This window comes from Carassius auratus, unplaced genomic scaffold (genome assembly GCF_003368295.1).
Source record: "Carassius auratus strain Wakin unplaced genomic scaffold, ASM336829v1 scaf_tig00216034, whole genome shotgun sequence".
In the NCBI taxonomy this organism is placed as follows: Eukaryota; Metazoa; Chordata; class Actinopteri; order Cypriniformes; family Cyprinidae; genus Carassius; species Carassius auratus.
Window position 1 is genome coordinate 12,734 of NW_020528370.1, and position 17,872 is coordinate 30,605.

Below are 17,872 nucleotides of genomic sequence, written 5' to 3' on the forward strand. Positions count from 1 at the left end.
TGAGAGACAGTGAAGTCTTTCATCAAGAGGAATCCACCACGCATCCATTTCCTGAGTTCCTCTGTCTCTCAGATACCCCATCACAACTTCTGACTTTTGGACGCTGTAATTGTGGTTAGAAGTTGAGATGCTCAGAGGTACTTCAGCCATGCTTAGAAGATCCTGTCTGAATCTTCCTTCAGCAATGAGCTGCATTTTAATGCCCACATACAGAGCATCCCCTTCCTCTAGCACCCTGTCAAGATCAGGCTGTTCGAAAGAAGTTCCCTCACTGTGGTACGCAAGGAATGTCAGAGCTACACATGTGCACTGACTGTTTCGTGAGAAAACATCATACCTTGCATCACTCTGGCAGTGAGACGCCTGCACGGATATAACTCTAGATGTGCTGTCGCCATCTTCGTACTGCTGTCCATCAGAAACTGGAGCAACACCTTTACTGACGCTTGTCTGCCCTGTCAGGTCTAACTTTGTCCAACGAACTTTTTGAGCCCGGGATCTCCTACCTTTCCGAGGCATCCTTCAAAAGAACAAAAGACAGAATATGACAAACCGACCAAAGAAATTAGATAAAACAATCTAGACATACCGGTCTAACCCATTAATTAGAAAGAAATATCTTGGTCAAAGAGTTGGGAATTCTACAACTCCACAAACATATACAGACACGGAAATTGTTTAAATGAGATGCTCTCTATGTAGAGATGCTCTGAAAACAGCATCACATGCTGCATGTATGCAAACAAAGTGCTTAATTTTCAACATACTCCTTGTTAGAATAAGTTAATTTAGTTAAATTGCAGCCTTTCGCAAATTTAATAATCTAATAAACAGTCTATTTTGTAGCTAAAAGAATTTAAATGATCCAAATTTAAAGTCCTGATTTATTTTTCAGTAATAATGATAATATTAGGCAGATGATCATCTGTAAAATAAATGTTTAGCAAACAACTGTCACCTTTCCTTCATTATGAGTTTGAAAAGATCTCTGATTAAAATTGACTATAAAATGGTTTTAATGCTACAGTCAAAAGTACTGTATTCAATAAGCATTGTTTTAAACAGATTATTTTCAGTCACTTACTTCACAAAATGCTGCAGCGATACAACCTGCAAAGTATTCTCAAGAAAAAAACAAGTTAGTTAATTGACAAGAAAAAGAATGACCTACAAATACAGCTAATAAACTTTTTGTAAATAAAAAGAACAGTAGCAAATAAATCAAATAATGAATCTAGTATTAAATATAAACAAGTTTTTTTCCAAAGAAAAGGATAACAGCAGAATATACAAACAATTAACCAACTGTTAAAAGGAATTAACTTTTAATAGAACAGTAGAATTTGAACACAAATTATCAACGTAATATTAAAATGAATAAACTTTTTTTTTTCTTTTTTTTTTTTTTTAGGTGGGTGGGTGGTTGGAGAGGTGAGGGGAGGGAAGGGTGGGTTAGGGTTGATGGGTGAGAAGAATAATTCAGGAGAAGTGCTGGTTAGATAAAACCCAAAACCTGGAAAAGAAAGACATATTAAGCAAATATAATGATAACATTGAAAAAAAACGACATAGCATCATTTTGCACACTAACCAGGCGTTCAGCTGCAGAGAAAAATACAGGTCGTGCCCTGAATAGATCGTCTGCAAAACAACAAACAAACACACACTTAAAAATAGGATCAATATTAACATTTAATAAAAAATAAATAAAAATAAAAATAAAAAAAAACTTTAATATGCAAAGGCATCCATTAATTTCCATCCATTTTCAGTACAGCAGATTTTAGCAATTTTTTTTTCTCTGATTGGTTGTTCAACAAATTATGTTTTTATCTGGTTTTAAAAGTCTAGGGCATTATCAGAACTTGCATTATTCTTTACTATATAGTAGGGTGAGAAGCAGTAGATGAAAAGTATTTGGATGACCTACCACTTCTATTGAGATTCTTTAGTTTAGTCTATCCCATGAACCCACAGTACCAAAACTGTGATTTGCATTGAACTGATCCTGTAGCTCACATGACAGTAATAACATGGCAAATGTAGTACATCTGCATACATTAGACTTTTTTTTAATGACTGCTAAATTATTACTTATTCATAAGTAGTATCTAATCTGAGAGTATGAAACTTTGGATGCAGCCAGTGGCTATAACAAACTTTCAGGAGGGAAAAACTGTTTATCTATAACTTAGAGCAACTTTAAAGGAATGGTTCCCCCAACCAATGAATATCACTTCATCAGTCTCTCATTGTCTTTGTATTAAAAATTACAAGCAAGGAAAAATCATTCAGGCCCTCCAATATTCCTAGTGAATTTCTCAAAACTCCACATACTAGTCACAGGTTCTGAAGTGCTATAGTGCACCAGTGACTCAGTAGTATCTCATTGCTTTGTCAACTGTTCATATTTTATTCAGATCAAAAAAATGAAAATACTTACCAGATATGGTGCAGTGGAGTCTGTAGTGCTGGTGATGCTGTAATTTGAAAAAAAATAAAATGTCAGACCAAACTTGTTAAAATCTGTCAACCCCATAAACTACAGCATCTCTGATTTACAAGATTTTCTTATTCCTGCATAGTGCACCTTTAAATGTACAACCAAAAAAAACAACAAACCTTAAGAATTGCTCAAGAGAAACAGCTCAAAGATCAATCTAAACAAAGAAAAAATAGGGGAAAAAATTAATGAATGTTTGAATGCACACAAAACAGGGACAGTTGATAACAACAAAACACAGGTCTACGACTTTCAATATACCTCTTATGGCTTAATATAACTATAATTATATTCTTAATATAAACATTGAATATACTGTCTGTCCAAATATATATTTCAGGACACAAAAAAACAATATATCAGAGATATAAACACCAAATACCAATAAATACCAACATTAAGACAACTACAACAAATTACATGCTTTTAATTCATTTATTTTCAAAAAGATTTTTATACTCGCAAAAGCTGATAAATTCAGTAAAAACATTAATATTGTGAATTATTATTACAGTGTAAATTTACTTTTTTATTATATTTTTAGATTTATTTTGGTGATGGCAAACTGAATTATAATAGTTTATTCTATTTGTCAGTGTCATGTTATCATCAAAAGTTGTGCTGCTTCATATTTTTGTGGAAACAGGGAATTATAACTACAGTATTAATTTTGGGTTCAGTAATTGTTTCAATACTTTTACTAAGCAGACATAAACTGATCAAAAGTGACAGTATTTAACAATATCACATAAGATTTTGGACTTTAAAACTTTTTTATTGTTTTATCTTTGTATTCAAAGAATACTGAAACAAATGCACCACAGTTTATTGCAAAAATCTATATTTTTTCACACAATACTAAGCAGTATCAAAACCTTTTTTCAGTTTATTCGTAATCACTGCATCAAATAGGTATTTTTGTTCATAATTTATATATAAATTATGTTAAGAAAGAAAATAGTTATTTTAAAAGGAAAATATAGCTTAAAAAACACCGTTTTAACTGTCTCTTATTAAATGAACGTAGCACTGGTCAATGACAAACAAAACAACTTCAGCTTGCTCTTCCTTGCATTCGGTGCACATGAACAGATCTTATTTAAGCTTTAAACACCGTCTCTCCTCCGACAGATTAATTACTCAATATAAATGAACGGATAAATACATTGTTAGCACAAAACGTCCACGATTCAAACTTAAAGTTCCCACTTCAACCTGGTGACTTAAACCATTAAACATTACCATTAAAGTACTCTAATTATATTCCGATAATAAATTGTGAAAAAAAAGTACATGAAAGTGTAGCTGACAACGCATCTAACTGCATCTCAACAACATTATCTGTGGCCAAAAAGAAAAACAGATTTCGCGCTCATTTACGTTCAAAGCGGGAAGTCGGCCGCGCCCATAAGCGAGACGAAACTAGATCCCTATAGGCTAATATCTAACGTTACCTCAAAACGGGCTCCGTGTGTGATTCTGAGCCGATTCGCCATCACTATCGTGTCAGACACGGCGGTCTGTGTGTAGTTCCAGAGCCCTCTCTATATTTTTTATCTCGTGGATAAGGGAAAAAACAGTAAATAGACGTTTATGGAACAGCAGAAAATACTTGCATTAATCATACCCAACACGCAACATTAATAAGGCCTCACGGATTTATAATGCCTCACAGTCACCTCAAACAAATGCATTTCTTAAATAGAGGGTTAATACTATGAATTACTGACCTTAAAGTACATTTAAGCAGGAAATCGTCGGCCAAAAAATATATAATAATAATAATATTTCGCGGTCATTTAAGCTAAGGCGGGAAGCCGGCCGCACCCCGCGACCGAGACGAAACGGAAGTCCCGTTTATATTAACGTTAACCTCACACGTAGTCCGTGTGTGAATCTGAGTCGGTTAGCCATCACAATCGTGTCAGACACGGCGGTCTGTGTGTAGTTTCAGAGCTCTATCTATCTTTACCTCGTGGATCAGTGAAAACCCGACGTTTATGGAACAGCAGAAAATACTTGCATTAATCATGCCAAACACGCAGTATTAATCAGGCTTCACGGATTTATAATGCTTCACAGTCACCTCAAACATATTCATTTCTTAAATAGGCGGTTAATATTAGCTAATACTGTCCCAACACTGTTCTAAACGCACATTCAAGCAGGAAAAGATGCCATCGATCTACAGCGGCCTAACCTCACTGACTAACCTCTGCTAAAATACCTTTAAAAAATACACTCTTGTTCATTCAATATTGCAATAATATTCAGAATTAGCTAACATATTCACAAAGTTCAAGCAACAACAGTATACACCACCTGGGCAACATATTTCATTTTTTTAAAATTCGTTAAAGGCAGACGTTAGAAAAAATAAACCATCCATACTCACCTCAGGGAGATTTCTGGAACGTCTGCTGTCGGTCTCTTCTATCACAGTATTGCTCAGCCAATCAGCACGGCGGACTTAAGCTGCAGCCAATAGTCATGCAGCGTTACTTTTCTATTAATATATGGAAGAGAGAGTCCATGGAGACCATGTATTTTTTTTTTTTTTGTGTTTATCAAGCCCTATTATAAAAAAAAGTAAAGGTCGAACATAATAAAAAGTTAAACACAGTTAAATTAAAATATTTCTATCTTTGTTTTTAAGATCACCATGAGTCATATATATAACTTTACAATTCTAAGGAACAAGAATCATTACAACCAGAAATATAAAATTCTTTAAATGTTAATTATTTAAATAGTAAATTCCCAACTCTAATAGAGACAAAACCAAGAAACTTTAAAATATGGTTTGACGGATATACCTTCATATATATATATATATATATATATATATATATATATATATATATATATATATATATAATATATAACATATAATATATATATTATATATAAATATATAAATAATAATATAATAATAATAATAATATGGGTGGTTGCTGAACGGTTACCATGTTGTTGTTAGGGTACTCTGTTTGATTGTTAGGCAGTTGCTAGTGTGTTCAGAGTGGTCGTAGGTGGTTCCTAGGGTGATCTCAGCGGTTGCTATGTGGTTACTATGGTGCTGATAGGTGGTTGTAATTTTATTCTGTTGTTTTTTATACAGTTATAAGGGCATTATTGCTGGTTGCTATTGTGCTGTGGGTGGTTTGTATGGTGTTCTAGGACGTTTATAGTGGTGGTAGGTACTTGCTAGTTACCATATATGGTTATTATGGTGTTTTTAGCATGTTTAAGCAGATGCTTTGTGCTTGCTAAGGTACCCAGGATGGTTGCTAAAGTGCTGCTATTATAGTTGCTAGGGAACTCAGGGTGGTTGCTAGGGTGTAGCTAGGGTATTGCTATGTGGTTGGTATGGTACCCAGGATGGTTGCTAGGGTGTTGCTATGTGGTTGCTAGGGTACTTGGGGTGGTTGCTAGGGTACGTGGGATGTTGTTATGGCCGTTGCTATGGTACTTAGGGTGGTTGCTATGGCCCCAGGATGGTTGCTAGGGCGGTTGCTAGGGTACCCAGGGTGGCTGCTAGGGTAATCTGGGTGGTTGCTAGGGTGTTGCTATGTGGTTGCTAGGGTAAACGGGGTGGTTGCTAGGGTCCCCATTATGGTTGCTAGGGCCGTTGCTAAGGTACCCAGGGTGGTTGCTAGGGTAATCTGGGTGGTTGCTAGGGTGTTGCTATGTGGTTGCTAGGGTACCCGGGGTGGTTGCTAGGGCGGTTGCTAGGGTACCCATGATGGTTGCTAGGGTCGTTTCTAGGGTACCCGGGGTGGTTGCTAGGGTACATGCTATGGTTGCTAGGGCCATTGCCATGGTACATAGGGTGGTTGGTAAGGTGTTGTTATGTGGTTGCTGTGGTACTTGGGGTGGTTGCTAGGGTTTTGCTATGAGGTTGCTAGGGTACTTTATGTGGTTGCTATTGTGGTTGTTAGGTTACCTGAGGTGTTTACTTTGCAGCTGCTAGTTGTCACAGATCATTACTGTATAATTTTATAGAGTTCTTAGCCTGATTTAGCACATAGCTAATCACTATTAGCATGTAGCTATTAACTGCTAGCATTACTAGCATGCTGGATTTCCTGTTTACTAGCATGAGTCAAAAGAGCCAACAGCCATGTCGATACGATTTTCTGTTGAAAAGATATAAGACTTACTAATTGGTTACTAGGCTACTCTATTTGGTTGCTATGGAGTGGCCTGGCAGCTGCCAATGATGATTCTCCAAAGGCTGCCTGCCAATATAAACCAACCCCCATGCCTCTACGATGTACTGATGCGGAGATATAGATCTTGCAAAACGGTTGCTAGGGTACTGTGTTTGGTTGCTAGGGAGTGGCCTGGCAGCTGCCAATGATGATACTCCAATGGTTGCTTGCTAATATAAACCAACCCCCATGCTTCTATGTCTTTCAGATGTTAAGATATCTCTCTATACTTTGGGTTGCTAGGTAGCTCTTAATGGTTGCTAGGGCGTGGCTAGGTTGTCTTGAAGGAGATACATGATTGGCCGTTTGCTGCCAGAGTCAAACGAGCCCACCCTCATGTTTCTATGACACTTCTATCCAAAGTTATTCATTTGATCTTTTTCAATGGAAGTCTATGGAACTTGTTGCTATGGTGCTCTATGTGGTTGCTAGGGCGTGGCTTGATAAGTTCATAGTGATCCTGAGAGACTGATTGGTTGCCTGATTAATATGAGCCCACCCCCTTGTTTCTATGACAGTCTAATCCAGAGTTATGTTCAATGCAAAATCCCTATGTAATTTCCTATAGTAGCCCTCCCTATACTTTGTATCAGGGGCAAATTTGGGGGGCTCTTGCGCCCCAGGGGTACAACTTATACCCCAATGTGGGGTATGTTCTCACACAGGCTGATATCCTCTCCAAATGTGGTGATTCACGTGTTTCTGCGAAATTCTCTCTCGGAGCTACGATCCGTCAAAATTGGCCGCAATGCATTGTCTATGGGATTTTTCGCCCGTTTTTTCGCCCGGTGTGCGAACATCGTACGCCCGATCGCTTATAAAAGTCATAGCACACCATTCCCGATTAGGGCGCACGATTTGACGCCTGTTTCGTTGGTCTGTGACGAAAACTGCGGGACAAGTTACGCGCCGAAATTTGTACGGAAGAAGTAAGAATAATAATAAGTATGTGAGATAATAATAGTGATGCCTTGCCTCCGGCAAGCACCACTAATAACTAGAAGGTACATTTCCTGAAGAAAATGTGAGTGGTGCTTGCAGTGGCAAAACTCGCCCCTCTGTTGCTAAGGTGTGGTTGGTAGGACCATTGCTAAGGTACACTTGGTTGCTATGGTGGTTGCTAGGGTCCCCATGATGGTTGCTAGGGCCGTTGCTAGGGTACCCAGGGTGGTTGCTAGGGTAATCGGGGTGGTTGCTAGGGTGTTGCTATGTGGTTGCTAGGGTACCTGGGGTGGTTGCTAGGGCGGTTGCTAGGGTCCCCTTGATGGTTGCTAAGGCCGTTGCTAGGGTACCCAGGGTGGTTGCTAGGGTGTTGCTATGTGGTTGCTAGGGTACCCGGGGTGGTTGCTAGGGCGGTTGCTAGGGTCCCCGTGATGGTTGCTAGGGCCGTTGCTAAGGTACCCAGGGTGGTTGCTAGGGTAATCAAGGTGGTTGCTAGGGTGTTGCTATGTGGTTGCTAGGGTACCCGGGGTGGTTGTTAGGGCGGTTGCTATGGTAACCTGGGTGGTTGCTAGGCAGTTGCCACGGTACTTGGGGTGGTTGCTAAGGTGTTGCTAGGGTGTTTTGGCTGGTTGCTAGGCAGTTGCTATGGTCTCCTGGGTGGTTGCTATGATGTTACTAGGTGGTTGGTAGTTGTCACAGATGGTCACTATGTAGTTATTATAGAGTTCTTAGCCCATTTGAGCACTTAGCTAATCACTATTAGCATGTAGCTAATCACTGCTAGCATGACTAGCATGTTGGAAGTCCAGTTTGCTAGCATGAGTCAAAAAATCCAACCGCCATGTCTGTACGATGTTCTGATGCAGAGATATAGGTCGTGCAAAACGGTTGCTAGGGTACTCCATTTGGTTGCTATGGAGTGGCTTGGCAGCTGCCTATGGTGATACTCCAATGGTTGCTTGCTAATATAAACCAACCCCCATGCCTCTACGATGTTCTGATGCAGAGATATAGATCTTGCAAAACGGTTGCTAGGGTACTGTGTTTGGTTGCTAGGGAGTGGCCTGGCAGCTGCCAATGGTGATACTCCATTGGTTGCTTGCTAATATAAACCAACCCCCATGCTTCTATGTCTTTCAGATGTTAAGATATCTCTCTATACTTTGGGTTGCTAGGTAGCTCTTAATGGTTGCTAGGGCGTGACTAGGTTGTTTTCAAGGAGATACATGATTGGCAGTTTGCTGCCCGAGTCAAACGAGCCCACCCTCATGTTTCTATGACGCTTCTATCCAAAGTTATTCATTTTATCATTTTCAATGGAAGTCTATGGGGCTTGTTGCTATGGCGCTCTATATGGTTGCTAGGGCGTGGCTTGATAACTTCATAGTGATCCTGAGAGACTGATTGGTTGCCTGATTAATATGAGCCCACCCCCTTGTCTCTATGACACTGTAATCCAGAGTTATGTTCAATGCAAAATCCCTATGTAATTTCCCATAGTAGCCCTCCCTATACTTTGTATTAGGGGCAAATTTGGGGGGCTCTAGCCCCCCAGGGGTACAACTTATACCCCAATGCGGGGTGTGTTCTTGCACAGCCTGATAGCCTCTCCAAATGTGGTGATTCACGTGTTTCTGCGAAATTCTCTCTCGGAGCTACGATCCGTCAAAGTTCGCCCCAATGCATTGTCTATGCGATTTTTCGCCCGTTTTTTCGCCCGGTGTACGAACATCGTACGCCCGATCGCTTATAAAAGTCATAGCACACCATTCCCGTATAGGCCGCACGATTTGACGCCTGTTTCGTTGGTCTGTGTCGAAAACTGCGGGACTAGTTACGAGACAAAATTTGTACGGATCTAGAAGAAGAAGAAGAAGAATAACTAGAAGGTACATTTCCTGAAGAAAATGTGAGTGGTGCTTGCAGTGGCAAAACTCGGAGCCCTGTTGCTAGAGTTCTCTTGATAGTTCCTAGGGTGTTACTATGCGGTTGCTATGGTACACTTTTGCTAGGGTTTTTGGGGTGGTTTCTAGGGTGTTGCTATTTTTTTTTTTTTGTGGTTTTCAAGGACAGAAATATCACTTACCAAAAATAAATAATAAAGTAAATAATAAAACAAAATGTTACAAATAAAGTACAGCACAAGCAAATCATGCAATGACAGTGTTGACTTTAATATTTAAAAGAATACCTCAGAGAATTTATTGCTATCCATGTTCAAACTGATTGTATTTGATGTATATATGATTGACCTGAAGAATAAAAACTATACCATACACTTGAACAATTATGAGCAACGTTTATTTTTTTTATTATTATGCATTATAGCTATAACAAATACCCGCAGAGAGAGCCAACCGCCTGTTGATATTTCATTTTACAGCACGATTCAATGTCGTTTAAAAATATATTTAGTTTGAATATTTAGATCTAGGTCAAATCAGAGGGACTTTTATTTTGAAATCACGATGCACAGAGATATGTTGTCTCCAGTGTTTGCAAAGATGATTTACGTTACAAATCTAGTGAGACAATGCACACAAACACACACAGACCCAGACCCCTTCCAGCCAAAACTTTATACCGATATCGCGAGACTGCTTCTCACCTGAATGAGTAATATCGCGAGATCTCGTGAGCTCCCAAAAGTCAGGTGAAATGGCTATTTATAACACGCGCTGCATTGTTCATTTTGCGTGAAAATATTTTTATCCAAACCAAAAAGGAACAATAATTTCATATGTAATGCCTTTTAAAAATTCAAGTATTTTTCAAGGACCTTTAATGTGGCCGTTTTCAGGTTTTAAATGTCAAAAACTCATTATTTTATAAAGTTTAAATACTATTTGCCATCAAAAATACCAACTTTTAGCTAAACTGCTTATATTTTCAGTGAATTGTAAAGCTTTACCACACAGTACCATAGTCATACATTTCTGCTTCATTACTGATTTTCATTTACCATAAAGTTTTAACACATTTTTTTAGATAAAGTAGTATTGATTGCCAGCCACAGCTTTGTGAAGTGGGCTAAGAGTTGGTCACCTGGGGGTCAAACCTGCAGTGGATCTTCTGAGCTTCATGACGGAGGACCTTTCTGTACTCCAGACACTTACCAACACCACAGTGGTGGACTGTTTATTTACAATAAACAACACAGAAGAGAAGTGAACCGTTCAGGTGGGATGGAGTTCATTTGTCAGACCAGAGAAATTAGCTATTAGTAAACTATGTGCACATATCTACAAAATGTGTTTGTAATTTTTTCTGTCAGGCGCATATGTAGTTAGTTAAATGTGCATTAACTGTTGATTTTGCACTCATAACAAATGAATAAATTTACTGTCACTGCAACCAAATTTTATCAACAATATTCAAATATTAAGGCTGACATTTTAAGTCTTGAAAGTGTATAGTCATCCAGTGCATAGTCATCCAGATCAAGTAAGAGTGTGATGTTAGCAGGTTTATAGGTAAAACAAAGTTTGCTTATTGGATTTGCAGAATTGTGATAAAAATATCAAATATTTACACACAAAGTGGTCTTCATGTATAGAATACAAACCTTATTTAAAAGTTTAACCATCTTATTGTACCATCTGTGAATATACCATTCAATAAAGACAAACATGCAGGATTAGCCAATTCTCCTAAAATGTTTATAAAGAAGAATCTCACCTCACCAAACCCAAGTCCAGCCACAGCTAGATCCTGTAGCTTTTAATTCACTACCATTAAATATTCTTTGTCAAATTAAAATCAATGATTTCTGGACACCATAAGGTTATTTAATTTTTTGCAATCCTTAGTCCTGACATTAAATATTTTAATTAAAAAAAATATATATATATATATATATATATGTTAACAGTGAAAATATGTAGAGACATATTGTGGCCTTGATTTAAAAAAAAAAACCTTTCTGGAACCAGCATACCTCGAGTAAGCAAGGTTTGGGTCAATCTACTGAGAGTATATGTGACAGTAAGTTAACCTTGCTTTCTGGAAAAACCCCTGGACCTTCTGTGAAGTTCACAATGACACATTAAATGTGCCATTAAAGAAGATTCAATAAAGACAAAAACACTTGATGTGCCAATTCAACCAAAATGTTTATTAAAAGTTTTAGAAAACGCCTGTTGTGCCAAATCCCACCCTATAAATGTCATACTAGCTCACGTATAAATATTATTTTAACTTCATATTAAACTTATAAAATTATGAAAGTAAAAAACAAATATCTTAATGTTGCAATAATAAAAAATTTACAATCAAGTTTCTATTTTGGCAGAATGGTGATGAAAGTGTTTGAATTATTGTATTAATAAAGTGAACCTTGTGCATGTTGCATTTAAAGCCATTGTAAAATACTCAATTACCATCCATGATTGTGTCTATTACTGCACAAGTGTTTATAAAGGGCATAAGGCCATACATAAGCCCTGTGATTTCAGAAAACAACAACACCCCTTAGCAGTTCTGAAAGCACTGTTAATCACAGCATCACAGGGCTTACTGCTTTACCGTAAGTGACTAAGCCATAACATGATTTCACTTTTATTTGTTTAAATTTCTATGATTCAATAAAAAAATATGAACTGAGTCGCAAACTGTTGTTTTTGGAAACCCTGGTCGGCAGGGACGCGAGAGGGACACAGGATTTGACACAACACCCCCAGTGAGCAAGCCAGTGGCGACGGTGGCAAGGAAAAAACTCTTAAGGAGATAAAAAACCTTGAGAGGAACCAGACTCATCAGGGGGAACCCATCCTCCTCGGGCATGGCGTACACATTATAAAAACATTATTATTCGAGCTAATATATGAAATAGTTAACTGAGACCAATTATTTAATATAATAGGATAATTTAAAAATATATATTAAAATTAATTAATCTATCAACTAATAATTAAAGGCATTCAGGGGTATAATGAAGCATCTCCCGCCATCTAGCCGCTGGATCTGACATGGCAAACAGGCTGGACACCCTGAGGTAGAGGGGGTAAAACAGATATGATCATGTTAGTGAATTGAATTTTTTTCATTCTACAAGACTTACAGAGCATAAACTTTCAGGTCAGATGTATGTTTTGCTAGAGACATTTCTGCTCTCTCACTTCTGAGGACCATCATACACTTTAAAATCTAAGCGTTCACATTAAAGCACATGCCTCTGAACAAACACACTGTATGATAAAGTGCACTGAAACACTAGACCTTTCCAGTATTATTGACAAACTTTACCTCAGTGCTTTAATGTGCTTCTTCCGTTTCTTCTTTGGTCTTCAGCATTGTCTTCAACTCCAAACACATCTGGTCCCGTCCTCTGGCAATGAACTTAATAAATGAATAACAGGATCACTGCATACACATTTACTAATAAACTAAAAAAAATTACAAATAATAAAGTAAACTAAAACTTACTGAAAGAAATTAGCCCATAAGCTGGTATCCAGCTCATCATCATCAGTGGAGCAGCACACTTGATCTTCTCAGAAATCCTGACTCGCCGGTTCCTGAAAAACATCAAAATCAAAATTAGATTACAATATTCATTTAAATGTGGTTATTGTGTTCAGTAGCACAGTGACTGAGGTGACATTTTTTAACACTTACCTTTAGATGGTATATTGCATACTCATATCCAGTGTTGCAGAGGACTGCTATGGTCTCCAAAATCTTCCTGCACCTTTACAGAAGAGCACATATCAATATTAGAATAGCAGAGGACTGCAAATAATATATCCAGTACACATTGTACAGACTGAACACAAAATCATTTGAAACAAATGTTACGTTAAGGTCAAAGTCAAATACATCACAACAGTGTCTTACTACTTCTCACTTAACCTTACTGTCTTTAATGACTTACTGCTGCTGTTGCTCTCACTGTCTGTGTCTTCCCTGGAGTTATTACACTAATCCTGACTGCGTTCTGTATTCTGCTGCCTTCACTTCCTGTCCTGCCTGGAGCTGCCAAACTACTCCTTCGTCCTTCCTGCTGCTGTACTCTAGTTAACTCAGGGACACAACACCTTCATATTACCACGAACAACACAATATAACCGCAACGTCACGGTCGTCGATGGAGGAGGTTAAATGGAACCTCAGTTCAGTATGGCTTAAGGCCAAGACACCACTCATACAGAAGCCACTGGGGAACTAAGGCTGGTGTTGCCCCACTGTTGTCGTTAATGCTGATTCAGTGGCCCCAGTGACCTGGTATAGCGGGCAATTCACCTATGGAAAAAAACGCAATACACAGTACACAGGATTGTGGTAACTGTGGTAGGTCTGTAACACGCCCGATTGACGGCAGAAGTCCGGATTTGAAACGTAGATGTTGTCAAGTAGTGTGTGCTTTTCCGTTGTCGCTGATGTAATCAGTTGCGTGTATCCTCGAGATTGAAAAAACTCTAGAATAGGTTTTTTTCCAGGGTGTAGGAGGTCCTCGTTGAAATCTCCACAGATGATGACGAGATCGTTGTGTGTGAGGTCCAGGTAATCCAGCATACTGTTCAGGTTGGTCAAGAAATCTCCAACACTGTACTGTGGTGGCCTATACACAGCTACGACTGCTGCTTTTATTGGGGAATCCAATTTGATCACAGCAAACTCCAGATCAGTCACATTTTGTATATATTGCCTGGGCTGAGTTGGAATGTGCTCCTTGCAATATATTGCGACTCCACCTCCATTTTTCCTTCCAAGTTCTAGATGTGTGGAGTAGGAGACATGCCTGTTGCGTGTGAACAAGTTGTATCCTTCCAATTGGAGATCCGAAGTGGACGATCCAGTCAGGTGTGTTTCTGTTAAACACAGAACATCGGCGAGTTGTAGCTCATGATGGCATCTGATATCCTTCATGTGAGATGACAGTCCTTCCGTGTTGTGATGAATGATGGTGAGTGTCTGTTCCTGCCTATTTTCCCTCACGTGCTGCAGAAGTGGCATGATTTCTTCAACTCTTGCTCTTCTCATGCTTTGCAAAGAGGTTGTGATTTCAGGATCAGCATATATCTTCTTGTCGTCGAAATCCGTAATGTGTAATCCTTGTAGAGATGTCGTTCTGCTGAGGGCAACGTAGGCCATTCCCGGCTCAAAAATCTTCTTCAATGACACTACTGCAGAGTGCATTGTCATGCCTTGAACTTTGTGGGCTGTGCAGGCGTAAGCTAGCTTAATGGGAAACTGTCGACGAACGGCTCCCTTCCTCAGACTTTCTTCAGATCTCTCAATGTAAACTAAGACGTCTTCTTCACCTCGTACCTTTTTACGGTGTTTCTGACCGGCGTTCGGATTGTCAAGTTGAAGTCCTAACATTTGTACGGTGTCGATTCCATCTTTTGCTTTGGTGACGATGTTTGCAATCGTGCCAAAACATCCATTGACAATTCCATCTTCTACATCCAGGTTCCTGGTTACCATAACACGAACTCCCACTGCAACTTGCATTGTGTCCAGCAAGTCGTCCTTTTTTCCAGTGACAGGTTTGTTTAATCGCTTCATCCTTCCTGTTCTTGGGTCTTTCCTGTAGTCTTCGGCATCAATTGTTATGATGTCAGCGAAGAGGGCCTGTACAATCTCGGTATTGTACTTGTCAACCTCTTTGTTAGTGGCGAATATGTGTAGAGCATCATTTGGACAGTCTTCTGGCTTCTTCACAGCCTGGAATAACAAAGCTCGATCATCTTCCCTGAGAGCTTCTGTCTTCTGCCTCACTCGTAGTCTGTTCAACAGTTCAGCGAAAGCGAGGTCTTCCTTCTGCCGCATGATCTCTGTGAGTGTGATGATTTGAAAATGGTCCTTCCAGAAGTCCAGCACATCCTCTTCATACACACAGAGCGGTTTGGCTTTACCAAGCGGTGGCAGTTGATAATAATCCCCTACGACGAGGCAAGATATTCCTCCAAAAGGTTTCTTGTTGCCTTTGATCTGCTGAAATCTCCAGTTTACGTATGTGAACAGATCCTTTGAAACCATGGATATTTCATCGATGATAAGAATCTCCACGTCGCGTAATCCTGCTCTCACTTCATCAAGGGCATTTCCCAAGTCCTTGATAAGGTGGCTTCAGACTCCTTGGCAGTTTTAAAAGGGAATGCAGCGTTTTTCCAGAGATATTGAATGCTGCCGTTCCAGTAAACGCAGACAACAACACCGTGGGCACGGAGAGATCCCCTTCTTCCCGGAGTCGAGGGAGTTGTCGCAGAATCTTAGTTGCTTCCGAGTGTATGCACTTGATGACATGCGATTTCCCACAACCTGCACCGCCTGACAAAAAGTAAAAAAACTGCTCTGGATTGTGACCCCACACACGCTTCTGACACCACTGGCGGACAGTGTAAAAAATTGCTGCCTGCGTCTCATTTAGACTCCTAAACATCTTCCTCAGATATTCATTAGTCATCTGTGGTGCCTCAATCTGTGGTACGACTCCGTCTCCATCTTCACGACGGATCTGGTATTCTGGAACATCATCCTGTTCATTTTCTTCTGGATGGACGTCTTGTTGTTCTGCAATACACTCCATCCGATCAACGTCGATTTCAGGGGCAAAAGCACACCAAGCATTCTCAGACGGTCCTTCCCGCTGCAGCTGTTCATATGCTTCGTCCACTTTTTTGCCGTGCTTTTCAAACTTCTTCTGTTGTGCTTTAACTAAGCCACGGACAGGGAATCGGAAATTGGGGTGTGACGGGAGTTCTACAAGTCCCCTTTTGTAAAACTCCTGATACGTTGGAAACCCTTGAGGTTTCAGCTGTTCGTTGACACGATGTGGCACGTAAAGTTTTACCATTGTTCCGCAAAACTTCTCCGGTTGCTTCTCCTCCGAAAAGCGAGCATACCTGACAATTGCAGCCTTACCAACAGTTCTCTTCTGAATGAATCCCATATCGTTGAGGAGTGGGAGGACATTCTTTCCTTTAGTTTGCCGACCATACACAACACGGTAATTAGACACAAAGTCTGCAAGGCACATCTTTTCAAACTCCAGTGTTCGAGGCCTTGCTCTGTATTTCTCTATAATACCTGACATCCAGACATCCTCTGAATCAGGATCTTTGCTGTGTAGGACACTACGGGGCAAACTCATCCTCAGGGCATCATCATCCGTCGGTATAAACACAACATTTCGTGAACACTTCTTCAATGGTAAGCTGCATGTCCGTGCCACAGACTCCTGAGCACTGACTTGCCTGTGTTTGGAGTAGGCCTGCATTATCTGCTTCATTTCGTCCTCTTCGTTAACATTGGTTTCACGAACACCCTTGATCACGGTCTTCAGGTAATCATTCATTTCGTGTTCTGGCTTGGAAATGTAGGACAACATATACATGATGCAGCTGAAAGAGTCAAGAACGAACTGTATGTCCATGTTAGCGTTCCATGCCCTCAGCAAATCTGGGTTGTATCCATTCACCCAAGCCTCCTTAGGATCACGCTTCAGCAAAATCACGTTTGAAGTGGACAGTGCCTCAGCGTATTTACAGTAATCATCCATGGACAGATTACATTTGGTCAGCAAGTCTGACAAGTTGTCGAAGGAGGCCTGGGGATCGTTTAACAAGTCCCACACTGGCTTGAGTTTATTCCTGGCTTCTTTCATTGCTTTTCGAGCAGCATCCTGTCTTCTCTTCTTTCTCTCTTGTTGGTGTTGGTCTTCGTTTTCATCTTCCTCAGGACGTTGTGGAGCGTCCTGTCTCCTCTTCTTTCTCTCTTGGTGGTGTTGGTCTTCGTTTTCATCTTCCTCAGGACGTTGTGGTCGTGGACGGGTGATGGTGGTGCTTGACATGGGAAGTTTAGGGAACCCATATCTACACAACACATTTCCTTTCTTGCAAGATTTGGAGTGCTTCTTGCTGTGAAGCTGAACTTCGGTGACAATTGATGAAGCTCGGGATCGGTGGTAGGGTCGCGCACTGGCAGGTTATGTAACGGTCAATGAAGTCACACTACTTGGTCGGACTGATTTTTCGAATTCGGGGTGCCCCCTTTACCCCAGGCCAGCAGATGAATGTGTGGGCTTCCTCTGCTTGAAACTCCACGCGATAAAGTAATCCTCGACTTCGCCGATGGGTTGAGCAGGTGACAAAAGCAGATGATTCATTAATGACATCCACTCGTTTTTCAAAACATCCGCATGACGGTGACGGGGTTACTTCGGAGGATTTCACATTTCGTTGTCCAGTCAAGCTCTGAAAAGACGACC

General features: G+C 40.0%; 1 protein-coding gene and 1 long non-coding RNA gene across 2 annotated transcripts; both read right to left on the reverse strand.

Annotated features, from left to right (window-relative positions):
* Positions 1–1,394: 1,394 nt before the first annotated feature.
* LOC113096919 (uncharacterized) lies at positions 1,395–4,093 on the reverse strand. Its single transcript, XR_003288732.1, has 5 exons — positions 3,958–4,093; positions 2,623–2,660; positions 2,444–2,480; positions 1,592–1,641; positions 1,395–1,513 (listed from the first exon to the last, which is right to left on the reverse strand). It is a non-coding gene; the product is annotated as an uncharacterized LOC113096919 (long non-coding RNA).
* Positions 4,094–11,754: 7,661 nt separating this feature from the next.
* LOC113096922 (ATP-dependent DNA helicase PIF1-like) lies at positions 11,755–15,698 on the reverse strand. Its single transcript, XM_026262138.1, has 5 exons — positions 13,532–15,698; positions 13,276–13,348; positions 13,084–13,175; positions 12,904–12,996; positions 11,755–12,647 (listed from the first exon to the last, which is right to left on the reverse strand). Exon 1 carries the CDS (start codon positions 15,640–15,642, stop codon positions 13,900–13,902), a length of 1,743 nt encoding a protein of 580 aa, XP_026117923.1. The 5' UTR covers positions 15,643–15,698; the 3' UTR covers positions 11,755–12,647; positions 12,904–12,996; positions 13,084–13,175; positions 13,276–13,348; positions 13,532–13,899.
* Between the last annotated feature and the right edge of the window lie 2,174 nt (positions 15,699–17,872).

Coding starts and splice junctions, on each gene's coding strand:
- LOC113096922 (XM_026262138.1), bottom strand. CDS start 15,642: ATGGTTTCAAAGGATCTGTTCACATACGTAAACTGGAGATTTCAGCAG.